This window comes from Schistocerca americana, chromosome 11, assembly GCF_021461395.2.
Source record: "Schistocerca americana isolate TAMUIC-IGC-003095 chromosome 11, iqSchAmer2.1, whole genome shotgun sequence".
In the NCBI taxonomy this organism is placed as follows: Eukaryota; Metazoa; Arthropoda; class Insecta; order Orthoptera; family Acrididae; genus Schistocerca; species Schistocerca americana.
In genome coordinates, this window is record NC_060129.1 from 76,485,719 (window position 1) to 76,502,792 (window position 17,074).

The 17,074-nt window shown below is 40.8% G+C and overlaps 1 protein-coding gene across 3 annotated transcripts in view; it reads left to right on the top strand.

Moving 5' to 3' along the window:
* The window catches only part of LOC124553802 (sorting nexin-13-like), a 419,627-nt gene that overhangs the window by 66,108 nt on the left and 336,445 nt on the right, over positions 1-17,074 (top strand). For all 3 annotated transcript variants that reach the window (XM_047127777.1, XM_047127778.1, XM_047127779.1), the window contains exon 4: positions 3,317-3,531. In XM_047127777.1, the coding sequence (XP_046983733.1) occupies positions 3,317-3,531 (215 nt within the window). The remainder of the gene's footprint in view (positions 1-3,316; positions 3,532-17,074) is intronic.

Consider the following 17,074-nt stretch of genomic DNA (forward strand, 5'->3'; position numbering starts at 1 on the left):
ACCAGAGACGTTTTCGAGTCTCACACAGCTATGGTTTATATCAGCAGACTGAAGTGACGAAAGAAAAGTTGTACGGAGGCCGGGATATGAACACGGCTCTCCTGTTCACTGGGCAAATACGCCAACTACTGCGCCACCCTACGGAAGACATCTCTGGTACTCAATTTTGGTTAATACACGTATGTCTGGGTTTCAGGCAGGATCCCCCGTTTCGTTCCACCCTGAGGTGGTGTTCGGATACACTTGGAAAGCCACTGCAAAACTTTGCGATTTTATGGGAAATACCGAGTGGGCTGAGGGGCGAATGGGAATTTAGGTTGAGGAGGGAGGCCTGCTAGCATAGTCTGTGCAGTTTGCAGAACCTATGTGCCAGGGTGGAGTAGTGTTTAGCACGTCTGCCGAGCGAGCGAGATACTCTGGTTTGACTCCTGGCCTTGGTACAAGTTTTCATTCATCACTTCACCCTGCTTATATGCATCAAAAATATGTTTTCTCACCAGAGTGACTATGTTGAGAAATGAATAAAACATGGAACGTTCAGGAAAGAATAATGGCACTATTATCAAAAGAATAGTTTGCTGCTCACTAGCAGAGATGTTGAGATGTAGACAGACACTACAAAAAGACTATGAAACATTTTAAGATTTCACATATAAGGTGTCGGCTAATTCAGGTGAAGGTCTTTCTGGCCAAAAGCGTACTTGTTTCATTGTCTTTTTGGTCTCTGTCTGCAACTCAACATGTGTGCTATATGGTGAGTAGCAATGTATCCCTTCATAATATTATTATTTCTCGTTGTAACCTTTAGTACAAGTTTTCAAATACAGTAGAGCGTCGATTATCCGAAGTAATTGGGGGACATGGGTATCAGTAAACTGGTTTGTTCGGATAATCGAACTGTACATGTTTATATGCCAAAAAGAAGTACTGTACAGTAAATTTAGTCATGAAAACAGGCATCTCTTTTAGTATTACAAAGTAACATGCAAAGGCAACTTCAGTAGGAATATATAGTATGTGGCACAGTTTTTTAAACAAAAATGTATACATATTACATACGCATTTTGCATGAACAATACACACAGTATACAAAATTAATGTTTAAAAAAATCCTTTATTTTGGTGTGTCTAAGCAAGCCTACACACTTACGAGCAGCTAAGTCACGTACTTTTTTCATTACTGATATCTGAAACTGGTCACTTTCATCTTGGGCTTCAAACCATCACAAGGCAGTATCTAAACAAGTGAACGCCTCAGAAGCTGTTGGTATACTTTCATCTTCACTTTCTGGAGCACTGATTGATGAGATGCTGGCGGCGTCATCTTTATCAGTGACGACGTTTACAATCTCGCTGTCCTGCATGATATGGTGTCCTGGATCTGCATCATCGATATTCATCCATTCGTGAACGTCTTCTTCATCACATTCGCGGCAATCTATTTCCTTTAGCATACCGAGAATTTCGGACATATCATTCTGTTCGTCATTTTCAATCGTACTTTGTGAATTTTCTTCTGTGTCCAAAAATTTTATTCCAGGCTTTCTTCAAATTCTCTTCCTTTACACTATTCCATGCTGCGCTGATCATGTAGGACGCATCTTTCAAGTCAATATTCTTATGATTTCTTAAGAGACTTTCTTCTCCATCCTCTTCTCTTTCTAACAATAACTTACGCAACAATTCTTTCCTGTAATATCGTTTGAAAGTCTCAATAACGCCTTGATCCATGGGCTGTAATAAGGAGGTTCTCCTTCCGATCTCTTTTGTGTAAACCACTTGTAAACAGCATCATCTAGATCTGTGTTAGTGGCGAGCTCCATAGTTTTACGGCTTGTTGATCCATCAGTAGAATCAAGCATAGCTATAAATTTGCTATAAATTCGCTATGCTCGTCTTTTGTTTTTTATATCCGTAATTGTCTACTTTCCCACCTTGTACTCTTTGGATAAAGTGGTTGCAGATTCACCTTCTTCTAACCTTTTAATAATCTCGTACTTGTCCCTCATAGAAAGGACACCACATTTACGTTTAAGCATTTTGTATCGTCAAGTTCACTTCTTCACGCAGCAGCACACAAGTGGTCGTAACACAGAACAGAAGGTGAATGTTTGCACCTTGAGAAGCTATTCTCAGGGGTGCGGAATCCTTCAAACTGCGCGGAGCGGCACGCCCCAACTCTAAGCTGGCGCAGCTGTTGCTGTGAACAGCTTTGATACTGCGGCTACTTCTACTGCCAGTGCCGAGCCGACAGAAGTGTGCCGATTGTTGAAACACGGCGACTGGCTGCTTGGCCGGTCAGCAGCGCCTCGTGAAGGCCCCATTAGAAGCAGCGGTGGCCAGTGCGGCGACTACTGTGGGAAACTTGGTTTGGGAGTGAAGGGGATGATGGACGGTAGGGTGGGAGAGTAACAGGTGTGAGCAAGTACACAGTTCGGTTAAGCGGTCGTTCAGTTGACCGACATTCGGATAATCGACGCTCTACTGTATTGAAACTGTGATTTTTGTGTGTGTGTGTGTGTGTGTGTGTGTGTGTGTGTGTGTGTGTGTGTGTGTGTGAGAGAGAGAGAGAGAGAGAGAGAGAGAGAGAGAGAGATTAAGCACTGCACAACAGTGGGCCCGAGTAGGCACCAGCTAGACTGGCGGCAGGTAAAACACTAATAGTGGCTAAAGCGGGCACGATTGTAAGCAATTAATGCCCAAGCAACTCGGCCACTAGTCACACCCTCATCTTGTGTATTTTCGATTTTATCTGTGATTTCTTTCTTAATGTAGTAGTCATCTGTCTACCACCTCGGATTAAACAGAGACTCGGATTGTCCGAGCTCTGATTACTGAGGATTTACTGTAATGGAGAAAATACTCTTAGTTTAAGGGGTAGATTTTGTAAAGTTTGTTTCAAAAAATGAAAAAAACTGCAGGACAGTTGCTTAATCCACAATCTTCTACTGTGTACATGACCAGTTTCAGAACACTTACAGTGGTGTAAAAGATAAACACCATTGGTTCCATGACAGCATTGGGTGAGGGTGGCCTCTGATGATAAAGTAATTTTTTTTTTTTTTTTTTACACTACTTTACGTGTATACAATAAAAGATTATTGATCTGCAGTTTATATTCAGTTTTCAAAATGGTGTCGTAGAGTTGTGGCTGACTCGTAAGAACTACTCTTTAAGGAGTAGAATTATAGCAAGTGCAACTGTCCCGTGTCACTACGTCTCGGCAGTCTCCACGCTAGAGTCCCGGTCCGGGAAATAGCTCCGTTCCTTTGCCGAACGAAAAGTTCGTCTCGTCACCGCCGTTCTGCCGCCGCAGGTGGTGTCGGCGTCGCAGGCGGCGCAGAGGGAGCCTCCCCGGCTGGACAGGCGCATAACGGGCGCGCAGGCGGTGGACGAGACGCTGCAGGAGGTGCTGGCGCTGGTGCTGCGGGACTACCTGCAGCCCTGGTACAACCGCCTGAGCGCCGACGACGAGTTCCCGCGTGAGGTGCGCCGCACAGCCCAGCGCCTCGCCGTCAACTTCGCTGGCAGGTGGGTCTGTCTGTGTGTGTGTCTACTGTAGTGTCCCTGCTCGCTCCGCACCTGCCTCTTCTTCCCTGCGAGTCGCCTCACAGTCTGGGGTACAGGTTATGTCTCGTACTACCGGGGCCAGTTACAGTACAATTTTTCCACACAAATGGCAAATCGTCTGGTTCTACTCACAACCCCCCCCCCCCCCCCCCCCCCCCCCCCCCCCTCCCCGCCCACTTCCCTCTGACGTTTGTTGCTTTTCCTCAAGCTCTTCGTAAGACCTTTAAAAATAAATCTAAATTGAGTAATTGTTGAAATGAATTGTTACCGTATTTCCTCAAATCTAAGCTGCACTTTTTTTCCGGTTTTTGTAATCCAAAAAACCGCCTGCGGTTTAGAATCGGGTGTAAAGTAAGGGGAAGTTCTGAAAAATGTTGGTAGGTGCCGCCACAACTAACTTCTGCCGTCAAATATATGTAGGCGCTACACAATCGTGCTTTGCAGGCACAAAGATAAATACTGGTGCCAAAACCTCTGCATCAGTAAATACATTTAAAAAAAGGTGGAAGACGAGCTTTTTTTCTCCGCCCTGAGTTTCGAGCACTGCATTTTCATACATTATCCAACGAAGGAAATACAAATTCCATATTGTTCATCTTCGAATGTAGCAGCATTTCAGTGTACTACGAAAATCCGACTGGCAAGACTTTTTGGGGGTATTCTTTCGTGTTTGCTGCTATCTCTTTTTTTTTTTTTTTTAAAAAAGCGGTGGCAGAGCGCACAAAAGCAAGCCGTGCCGCGAGCGGTAACAGGCCGTAAGCACTCATTATCAGAATGCGACAAACAGTGCATGACACAGTACAGTAATGCATTTTCAGCTTAAAGTGATGTAAACACCTATAACATAGAGAACGGCACTTATCAGATCAAAGAAAAGTAAGCAATCAATTCAAACCAGACGAAGCACGTGAAAAAGGAAGGGTACCCGTATAAATACGGACGGAGCACCTGACGCACAGCAATGGCTACCTGGTAAAGCTTAACTGCTAAGCTTACGGCTCAAACCAAACTACTGTAGCTGTATCGTCATTCATTTGACCTAAATTGTGTCTCATATTACAGTGGACCAACTTTGTTATGATTTGGAGGTGCGGCCTAAAACTTATCTCTCCCCTTGAATTTCAAGTCTCAAATTTCAGGTGCGGCTTAGATTTGGGAAAATTTTTTTTCCTTAATTTCGAGTCTCATTTTTCAGGTGTGGCGTACATTTGAGTGCGGCTTAGATTCGAGTAAATACGGTATTCATTCAAAGTAAGTACCATATCTCCCTCTGTAGCAGGAATAAATTTTGCAATCTTATTCAAATGCTAAATATTAAGAGAGGACATGACTCATTGTCATTTAAGGTAATACCCAAGAGCTTCAGAAGATTTCTACATCAACATCCATACTCTGCAAACCGTGATGTACCTGGCAGACAGTATGTCCCACTGTACAAGTTATCAGGGTCTCATCCCGTTCCATTTACATATGGAGCACGGCAAGAGTGATTGTTTGAATGCCTCTGTGCTTGCGGTTATTATTCCGATCTTATCCTCACGATCCCTATGTGAGTGACATGTAGGGAGTTTTTGTATATTCCTAGGGCCATCTAAAGTCAGTTCTTGAATCTTTGTCAACAGGCTTTCTCAGGATGGTTTACATCTATCTTCAAGAGTCTTCCAGTTCAGTGCCTTCTGTATCTCTGTGACAGTCTCCCACAGATCAAACAAACCTGTGACCATTCGAGCTGCCCCCTTCTGTATACGTTTAATCTCCCCTGTTAGTCCTATCTGGCATGGCTCCCAAACAACTGAGCAATATTCCATAACAGTTCACACGAATGTTTGGCAAACAGTCTTCTTCTTTGTAGACTGATTCCACCTCCTCAGTATTATGCCAGTAAATCAAAATCGATCACCTGCTTTACCCGTGACTGCACCTATATGATCATTCCATTTCATATTCCTATAAAGTGTTACACCTAGGAATTTGTCTGAGTTGGCATATTCCAGCAGGGACTTTTATAAAATTCAGAAAGGAGCAGTTGGAAGGTGTCTGCATCAAGGAGATGATGTCGATTTGCCTGAATACACAAAGATTTTAGATTGCGAGTATTGGCCAGAAACTCCTGGAAGCATCTGATATTTGGTGAAGCTGGAATTAGGAAGTTGGCCTGCAAATTTCACTTTAATGAAACAGAAGGAACTCATGGTTTCTGTCACTATCTTCAGGAAAATAAGTTCTCAATTATACTACTTCCTCTCGAGCACACTTTAGGTACAAATGCAGTATCATCCAGTGAATGTGAAAGGAGTTTCTCTTAAATGGATTGTGTAGTTACTTCATCTGGGTAACCTTGTATGATTGTACAGACAGCTAGCACTCAGGATAGCAGGATAGTGCTCTCCCCCCCCCCCCCCCCCCCCTCACACACACACACACACACACACACACACACACACACACACTCAGTTCAAATCGAGAAACAATGCACTGGTGATACCACCTATTGTGTGTTTCTAGCATCAACAAAATTGTGCTATCTACTAAATTGAGTAGAAAGGATTAAAATATAAAATTTTCATTATCTTGTTAGTTTCACAATGGAACCTGTAAAATCTATAATTTACAAATTATTTCACTTTCCAGCAGAAACCTCAGACTCTTTGCAGATGATGCAGTTATCTAAAATGAAGTTCTGTCTGAAAGTAGCTGCATAAATGTTCAGTTAGATCTTGATAAGTTTTCAGACATGCAGAGATTGGCAACTTGCTTAAATGTTCAAAAATGTAAAATTCTGCACTCCACAAAATGAAAAAATGTGGTAGCCTATGACTATAGTATCACTGAGTCACATTTGGAATTGGACAACTCATACAAAGACTCGTGTGTAACGCTTCGTAGGGATATGAAATGGCATGATTGCGTAGGTGCAGTCGTGAGTCAAGCAGGTGGCAGATTTCGGTTTATTGCTAGAAAACTGGAGAAGTGCAATCAGTCTACAAAAGAGACGCTTACAAATCCATCCTAGAATATTGCTCAAGTGTGTGGGACCTGTACCAAATGGGACTAACAAGCGATATTGAACGTGTACAGAGAAGGGTGGCATGAATGGCCACAGGTTTGTTTGGTCTGTGGGAGAGTGTCACAATGGTACTGAAGGACTGAACTGGAAGACTCGTGAAGATAGATGTAAACTTCCCTGAGAAAATTTGTTAAAGTTTCAAGAATCAGCTATAAATGATGACTCTAGAAATGTACTGCAACTGCAATGTATTGCTCACATAGGGATTGTGAAGATTAGAGTAATTACTGCATGCACAGAAGCATTCAATCAATCATTCGTCCTGTGCTCCATATGTGAATGGAACAGGAAGAAACCCTACTAGCTGGTACAATGGGACATCCTTTGCCATGCACGTCGCAGTGGTTTGCAGAGAATTGATGTAGATGGATGTAGATGTAAAAAGTGAGACGTGTTAAACATTAAGGCATATTTATATGGGCCATATCTTATCTTATATTTCACGGCAGTAGCGTCGCCATCAACATTGTTACATTGTGGCTGAAGTAGACGACAATTTTGCAGTATGACTGGGCAGTATGCTGATTTTGCAAGCTTTTGTGAGTAATTGCTGACACATTGCCGTGGGATTGCCAGTGATGTTCACAGAGCCTGGAAAATGTTTACCTCTATTGTTGTCTGTAGACACTTCCCTCTCACCTTTGTTTCCTACTTGGCCACACCAGCAGTGCTGCAATTGCGTGTCTGAATGAAAACAATGCCCTTTCACTTTTCTTTGAAAGTCTGTGTGTGTACATGTAGCCATCTGTCTTCTTAGTTGTTGGGATGTTGTCATTTACAGTCATGGAAAACTGGACAAACAAAAATTTCATAAATGTGATTAATCTACTGTCAGTTATGGGGTGTTGATGGTAATGGCTACACAGACTGCAGTATGAAAAAACAGTAAGAAGTTGCCATTGAGCTCAGAATCGTACTTCGTGAAACGTACAAAAAATTGCAACGTCTTCAAACCTGTGCCTAATCTGAGGCAATAAAGTCACATAGGAATCCACACGATTTGCATTTTCTGCCATGTGTTTCATCTTTCTCGAGGCATGTCTGAAGTAGGAAGCATTGCATACCTATGGGGACAAGAGGTTTATTGATCAATTCAGAGACGTACATTAAACTTCTGTACAAATCAGCAGTAGCTAAAAACCAAAGGATGATCGCCAGCTGGCTTTTGATTGGTATACGCTCTCTCATTTTTGTATCAGTTTTAACAGTTACTGGACCAATTGCTTGTATGAGAAATACAAAATTGTTATGATATTCTGGTAAAATTCGGGAACTGTTATCAGTTCATTAGTTTAATTTTCTAAAGCATTTTGCTTATTTAAAAAATAATGCATCCACGAAGTGAATTTTTTCTCATTCTTTCTAACTTGATTCCTTGTATGTTGTAGAAGCAGTAGAGTCGCACTCAGTTCCTTGTTTGTCTATTTTGTGGCAATACGCAATAATGTGGTCCCTCTGTAAACACATTTGGGCCGGAAATGTCTTGCTGCAAATATTTGCTGGCGGTAGTGGCCTGTATTGTTGCAGTACATGTGGCTACAATTCGTGTGGCCGCAGTGTTGCCAGACAATGTTGCTGAAATACATTGCTATCGGCATGCAATTTTTATGGCTGTGTAAACTTACCTTCAGACATTGTTTAGTTGCGTAAGTCGTATGCTACTATTGAAGAAAATTCACTCTTTCTAGTTAAAATTTAGAAAAATTGCAGTGACTGTAATTCAAAATTGCTAACAAAGTCAAACATTTTATGTATGCAACTCAATACAAAGGCATCAGTTTGTGTGTGACATGTGAGAGAATTACTTTATTAATAAAGTCATATATAATTCCTGCAGTTGTTAAGTATGTGTTATGGGATTTTCCCCTTGATAGAACCACTATATTGACATTTTTGTAGTTTTCACCTTGGCATCCTCTTTCAAAATACAATCAAAGTTTATTGACTCTCAGTGGCTGAAGTTTACACATAAAACAATCACTCTTGGAAAAACCTTTCAGTATTTGTGACCCAAATTTCGGTTATAATTTTTATCACAACCCCTTGCTCCTTCTCATATGATAACGTGTAATTTTGGTTTTGCATTGTGTAGTTAGAATCGGCCCAAACAGATAGTACTCACTAAGTCGTTTATGCGTCGCAGAGTGTCGATGGAAAGCATCAGTTTGTTTCCCGTTAACAATGAAACTAGCTTCTAAAGTGGAATTTTGTGTACTCATTCAGTAGAGTGCACCCAAATTAATCTATTGCGATATTTGTTTTATCAGTACCTGTGTAGAGACAGTAAAACTCAAAGGATAACCAGTATTCCAGCAGCGATGTGACTGCCCTGGCCCGCCAGACTGCTTCCACTGAGCATGCAGAGTTACTGAGTTGCTGCCGGATTTCTGTTTATTCTTTGTGTTTTACTGACCCTCATAATCTGTATCAATAAAACAAATATCTCACTTCATTAATCTGAGAGTGCCCTATCAAATGGGCAATTAAAATTCAGATTTAAAAATAATTTTGTTTGTAAGAAGAACTGAACTGGCAAACACTTGAAGACAGACCAAGCTGTCCCACGGAAGCCTACTTAGTGAGTTTGGGTAACGAATCGAGGAATATACAATAGTGTGGTGGAAATGAAAGTGGCCCATACGATTGGATGTTAATGTACGAGTTCCTAGATAACAGAATGCAGCATGTCATTCTCAACGAAGAGAAGTCTTCCGAAGTAAGAGAGATTTCAGGTGTGCCACAGGGGAGTGTCGTAGGCCCGTTGCTATTCACAATATATATAAATGACCTTGTGGATAACATTGTAAGTTCACTGAGGCTTTCTGCGGATGACGCTGTGATATATCGAGAGGTTGTAACAATGAAAAATTGTAGTGAAATGCAGGAGGATCAGCAACGAACTGACGCATGGTGCAGGGAATGGCAATTGAATCTCAATGTAGACAAGTGCAATGTGCTGCGAATACATAGAAAGAAAGATCCTTTATCATTTAGCTACAAAATAGCAGGTCAGCAACTGGAAGCAGTTAATTCCATAAATTATCTGGTAGTAGGCATTAGGAGTGATTTAAAATGGAATGACCATATAAAATTAATCGTCGGTAAAGCAGATGCCAGCCTGAGATTCATTGGTAGAATCCTAAAGAAATGCAGTCCGAAAACAAAGGAAGTAGGTTACATTACACTTGTTCGCCCACTGCTCGAATATTGCTCAGCAGTGTGGGATCCGTACCAGATAGGGTCGATAGAAGAGATAGAGAAGATTCGATGGAGAGCAGCGCACTTCATTACAGGATCATTTGGTAATCGTGAAAGCATTACGGAGATGATAGATAAACTCCAGTGGAAGACTCTGCAAGAGAGACACTCAGTAGTTCGGTACGGACTGTTGTTGAAGTTTCGAGAAAATACCTTCATCGAGGAGTAAAGCAGTATATTGCTGCCTGCTACGTATATCTCGCGAAGAGACCACGAGGATAAAATCGTAGAGATTAGAGCTCACACAGAGGCATACTGAGAATCTTTCTTTCCACGAACAATACGAGACTGGAATAGAAGGGAGAACTGATAGAGGTACTCAAGGTACCCTCTGCCACACACCTCAGGTGGCTTGCGGAGTATGGATGTAGATGTAGATGTAACCACACCCTGTGATGCGCACACCTCATGTACGCCTGCCACATGATTCACAGTGGTTGAGAGCATAGTGGGGGCTGTGTCAATGTCAGTGGAACAGTGCAAAGGGGATGATGATATTGACAGCAGAGCAGAGGGTGTTCATTGTGGAAAGTTGCATGACAACAAAGGCTGTAGAATTAGTGTGGTCAGTTTGTTTGAAGTTTAAAGGTGTCAAAGTGCCAGCAAATAGTGCCATGCAATGCTTAGTCTGAAAACGGGGTCAGACAAGATTGGTAAAAAATAAATAAATAAATAAATAAATAAATAAAAAATAAAAAAAATAATAATTTGAAATGTGCCCACACATCAGAAAATGTGGCTGCAGTTCACAAGAAAATGCTTCTCAGCCCTACCAAATCAAACTGACACCCGCTGCAAGAGACCGGTATGTCATGTCAGTTGTGCGGACGAATGGTCAGACTGGCCCTACACCGTTCATCGCTACAGAGTGTCTGTTATCTATGCATTAAAAACTAGCAGGTTCGCCTCGGCACATTCAGTTTTGTGAACAGCTTGGACAGATCTGTTCTTTGTCTGGTGGAGCCCGGTTGCACACAAGTGGGTATGTCAACTCAATGAATCGGCGGAGAATCTGCATAACTTCCACGGAGCACCGTTGCACTATCAGATGCAGTGCAGTGTGTGCACGTTGCGTTATCGGTCCCATCTCCTTTCATCAGACGCTGGCTTCGACGCATTACGTTGCCAACATTTTGAACCACTTGTGGCAGCTTTAACAGAGGAGTGAACGACCTACATTTCTTCCAACAGGATGGAGCAACTGCCCGCAAAGCCGGCCAAACTTCGGAGCACTTGACATAATCTTTACGACTGACAGAGTTGTCAGCAGAGGTCAGTCAGGTCGCGGCCCTAATTGGACACCGAGGTCACTTGATCTGTCAGTATGTGATTACTTCGTGAGGGGAGGCCTCAAGTCTAAGATCTCTTGTAACAACCCTCACAGTCTTCAAGAACTGCAGCACAACATTTCAGATGAGACTGCAGCACTTCCAGCACTCCAGCATTGATCTGCCTTCAGCAACTTGCTACCTAGTGTCCAAAAGTGCCAAGAATTGAATGGTGGTCACTTTCAACATCTGCTATAATGAGGTTACCGCTTTATTTCCATTTCCCTGATGTGTTTCTTTGTATCCTGTATCCAGGCTATTTTTATTTGCCTCTACCTGTACAACTCCCTATGTATCACTCCTGTGTGGATCACAAATTGCAAAGAGGAGATTGGAGTGATTATAGCATGTGCAGAGACAATTAAGCAGTCATTCGTCCTGCACTCCATACGTGAATGAAATAGAATGGTTCAGTGGGAAGTACCATCTGTCACACACTTTACAGTGGTGTTCAGTATGTGGATGTAGATGTAGTTGCAGCAAAATGTATTTTAAGTCACCTTTTTGGTGGTATATGTTTAAATCTAATTTTATTATGGAGAATAAAAACAGCATATTCTATTATTTTGTCTGCAACCAGCTGTGTTTGCTATTCTCCTCCACCAGTGACCATTGTCTTTGAAGCATCAAGGTTTCATCTTCGAACAATCTAGCTAGGTAATTGATGTCGCATACCTCCACAAATGTATTTGGTTATCGTAAGCCAACATCTCGGCAACACACAGAAACACATAAGAGGATGCTGGGCATGTGTGCTCCAGACCGAACTCATGTAGTAGCTCTGTCACATCTGTCACATATTATTATTATTATTATTATTATTATTATTATTATTATTAGGCCAACTCGGTTTCATGTGTAACAGCTGATTTATGACATTGTATAATTTTCTTTTTTTGGCTTCCAAATACGTTTGCATTCCTCTTCCTCTTCTTTCTTCTTTCTTCTTTCTTCTTTCCATGTCACACCTCTCTCCTTTAAGGTTTTCTTCTGGGAAAACCATTAAGATTTTGTAACTTTTCGCGTTTTTTAATATCGCATATACGAAAAGAGCCGCGAAATATCTGTTAATAATGCCGTGCTTTGAATTTCTTTATCATCATTACCTTTTAACAAAGCAAAATATATATAATGAGATCTTATTGTTCTGTATCTGGTCTACAATTAAAGGAACGTTTTTTCGTGACTGTAACTCATTCTAAAAATCAACATATCTTCCCTACTTTATAGTTATTGAAAATTGAAATTACTTGGTTATGAACACTGATGTTACAGTTCGTATGATCGTTCAACAACAAAATTTTGCAGTGGATTTTGTTTCTCGGTAAAACACCATTCAATACCACGACTAGCACAAGAACATAAGACTATTAAAAAAATACGTTTTCACCATAAAGTTTGCCAGACCAGAACGGAGCACAGCAAGATTCCTATTAGATTTTGACGGTACATTAACTTATTTGTACTGTGAGTTATATACTATCAGCAGCCCGCGTCAACCTGCAACACATCATAAAATCTGCAGATCTGCACTGCAAGTCTGGAAGCTAAAAGAAATAATATTATTTTACTGTTACTTTACGACTTCCTTGCGGTATGATAGACTATATTGGAAGTCGTTTGAATACGCCGCGGCAGCGGCTCTTTCGTTCGCCACGCAGCTCAGCACCACAGATAATATTTATATAACTGAAAAATGTCTCAACAGGATGGGATAATAGGCAAGCAAGCTTTAACATTTACATAACTCTATTAAAACATTTAAATATTTCAATTGTTACACACCTTTATGAATTCACACGTAATGGCGTACATCTCTTAGTCTCGACAAAAGAATGCTACACTATCGTTCACTACTACGACACAGGATATCTTACTCGCTCGACTCCCAGATGAAGAAGACAAAGAAATTGATGTTCGTCACGTATTATATACGAGTTACTTATTTTAATCTTTGTTCGTCATTTATCGTCTGTGGCGGTTTCATTACTCGCCGACGCAGATATTCTCAAAAATAAATAATAAAAAAAATACATAATTTTATACAATAACACAATATGATACATATAATTTTCTCGTTACTACATAATGTGTTGCTTTTGTTTCTTACTAGACGTTACAAACTTTTCACTGAATTCATATCTGTCTACTGTGACTCGATCTGTTATCCCCAACTCCTGTCATATCATATAAACTAAGACATTTTGGTTTTTGGATATTTCTCAAAGAGGTTGAATATTTATTGTCAGTCAGTTGTTATACAGTCTTTTTAAGTGGCTATAAGTTGTAATCTTCTGCTTCCTCATTGTATCTATATCTATTTTATTCTCAGTTTTTTCATACACCATTTTGTTGCTTCTCAGTTTTCAAATCCCATTTTCGTACTCTGTACACAATTTGTTTTTCAATTATCCTTCTTTCTTTATTTGCCAAATTATTTAAGTGTTTAGCTGTGCTTGTTGTGAGGTATCTTGAGGCAAACACATACTTGGTTTTAATCGCCACATTGTAATGCTTCAATTTTGTAGTAATGGATAAGGATTTTTTTAATTGTACGTGTTCTATGTTAAGTTGAAAGACATCTCCATTTTTCTGGCTCTATTAATCTTGTCCACAGCATTTGGCTGGATTATTTCTCCCAAGTACTTAAATCCTCTAACTTTATTTTTTCTTCTCTGCTAAGATCGCTTAATCGTCAGCAAAATATAAGCAAGCAGTCGGTTTAAAGGTTCTCGCTAAATTTCCATTTTATTTATTCCCTCTTCTTTTGTTCTTTTTTCATTCTCAGACTACTTTTTCCAAATGCAGTTGAATAATAATGGAGACAGCCCAATCCTCTACCTCATTCCTTTTTTAATTTGGAAAGTTTTTGATGTTTCGCCTAAAAAATTAACTTTGGAAATTTATTCAAAGTTTGCTTAGTTAATGCCATTGTTTAATTGTTAGTGCTAGACATAATTAAGAAACACATGTTGATAATACATTAAAGTTTAAATTTTAAATGTTGTGCCAAGTGATATAGTTTTTACAACAAATGTGATTATAGATATTAAGAGCCAATAGAAGAAAGCATGTTGCAGATGTGCAGTTCGATTTTTATTAATGTTCATTCTGTCTCTCAGTTTATCTTCAGTGCCCCAAAGACATGAGATGTATACTGCGTAACTTATGGCAATGCGATAGGAAAAAATGGCAGAACACTGCGTCTAGCCATGACATTCACACTTGCACTAAAATTCATTGAGCAGGGTGCAGGTAATGAATCAGGATTCCAAAGGGCAACACATTTTATGACTGAATAGTTCATACATTCTTCTATAGAATGCACCTGTTCTTTCTTGGAAGAACTGAATATAAAATGAATTAAAAGCCTAACATCTCAAAATCGGAAAATGAAAAATAGTAAAAGTTCAAAAAACGTTTACTCACTTTACACACACACACACACACACACACACACACACACACACACACACACACACACACACACGTACGTTACGTTCAGAATTTGTTTCTACTACTGTGTGGTTCTTGATAACATCAAATGGAATGTATGTGAAAATGTTTACAGTGCACACAAACACAGCAATACGAATTATTGAAGTCCTGACACAATGCAACCCCATCAAAAATGTAAGTCCAGTACACTTGTGAATGTTAAAGTTCACTGGCATATTTTAGCTATTTCTAAGTGACGAAATTTTGTCTTCACAACTTACGCGAGGTCCTTCATAAATTTCTTAGTCTGGTTTTATTGGCCTGAAAGACTTCAGAGTTCGTACATATTCCATATTTGATCTGCCTTGCACAATGCCGTTAATAATTTTGACTCTTGATGAAAACTGATACTAGATAACTTACTATGATATGATCAAAATGGAAACAAGTACAAATAACCCAAAACCTGCTACTCTGATCACCAGATGACACCAACGCCTCCAATATAGTGCCAGTGTACACCCTCGTACCAAATTTGGTATTCTTTGCTGTTAATCCAGAGACTTTCTCAGTTACAACCAAATTTCAACAAGGCACTAATAACTCCTGACCTGTTGCTCATGAGACCATCGGACTCCGGCTTCTGACATGTTTAAACATCGTAAACGCAACCCCCACCAGTCAAAATGATGGGACATCATGGGACGCAATTTCAATAATCATAACTTTTTTAACAATAATGGCTAGTTGTGGCTGCTGGACCCTCCAAACTAATGGCCAAACAGAACTCGTATCCCTACAGTATGTGCTACGACATTGTGAAAGTGGGTGCTGTCCTTGGGTCGGTGAGGGGACTCCCCTGTGTGGTTCTGTGTTTAAGGTGGCAGTTAGCAAATGACTTCTAGTCACAGCTCAGTGTGAGGGAATCAGCTTTTAGACAGTGTGTGATGTGATAGCAACAAGCCTGTGGCAACACCAGTAGTTTGGTACCTGCCTCTTCTGTTTGTAGCTTGGCTGACCTGAAAATTGTCTCTGAATTCTCATAACATGTCTTCTTTTATCATCCTCTTTCTGTTAATGGATATGAAAAACACCTGTTAAATAAAATACAGGATGTACATAAAGTTCAGGAACACTTTCAATTATTTATTGCACAAAAACTAAGCATTGTACAGATGTCATACATATTGCATTTTGAAGAGAAACTCTGAGAGTCCCCCCCCCTCCAAGCATTCAATATGCGAACCGTGAGTGACCCGGCAGACGTCAATATGGTAATCAAATTCTTGCCATACCCTTCCCAGCATGGTATCATCAACTGTGGCAGTTGCTTCCCGTATTCTCTCCCGGAGCTCTGCTACATCATGTGGTAGAGGCGGTACATACACCAGATCTTCAATGTGGCCCCACAGAAAAAAGTCGCACGGAGTAAGATCTGGTGATCGGGGAGGCCATTTCGTGAAATAGCTGTCCTCTTCTGTAGCAAGGTCCATCCATCGATGTGGCAGCTCCGTGTTCAGGTACCCACGAACATCATCATGAAAGTGGGTTGGAGCCCCATCCTGCTGAAAGATGAACGGAGAGTCTGATTGCATTTGAGGCATCAGCCATTGCTGCAACATTTGCGAGTAGGAATATCCAGTGACAGTGCTCTCGGCGAAGAAGAATGGCCCGTGCATTTTTCGACGTGACAAGGCACAAAAAACATTTACCTTTCAATGCTTTTGTGTGGATGCTTTGTACCCCAAATTTGACAGTTATGCCTGTTCACTTTCCCATTAGTGTGAAAAGTGGCTTCATCGCTAAAAATTCAGCGATCGACAATGCCATCCCCATCCTCATTCAATTGTTGCAACTGCGAACAAAACTCAAAATGCTTGTCTTTGTCGTCTTCATTGAGCTTCTGCACTAGCTCCAATCTGAATGGTTTCATAGACAGCTTCTGTTGCAGGACTTTCCACACTGTCATTGGAGCTATTTCGAGTTCGCAGAATGCACGATGCACTGATTTCTTACGAATGTCTCTCATATGCGCTCCACATTCACTCCAATCACACTGGGACGTCTGCTTCTCTCTGCCAGGCACAAGAAACCCCTTGTAATGAATTTGTTGTGCCAGTGGTAAATGGCCTTCCTTGTTGGTGGCTTGTTACCATACTTGGTTTTAAACATCCATTGAACAGCTGTAGCACACTTGTTTTTGTCAAACTCCAACAAAGCTCACTCCACACCTGAACTCACCACGTTTGCGACTAGCACTAACTACTGCCAAATTACCGGACTATGCTGTAGCGGTATACATGAAAAACAAACTTTCAGGGTTTCTCTCCAGATTGACATATGTATGATATCTGTAGAATGTTTGCTCCTTGTGCAATAAATAATTGAAGGTGTTCCTGAACTTTACGTACAC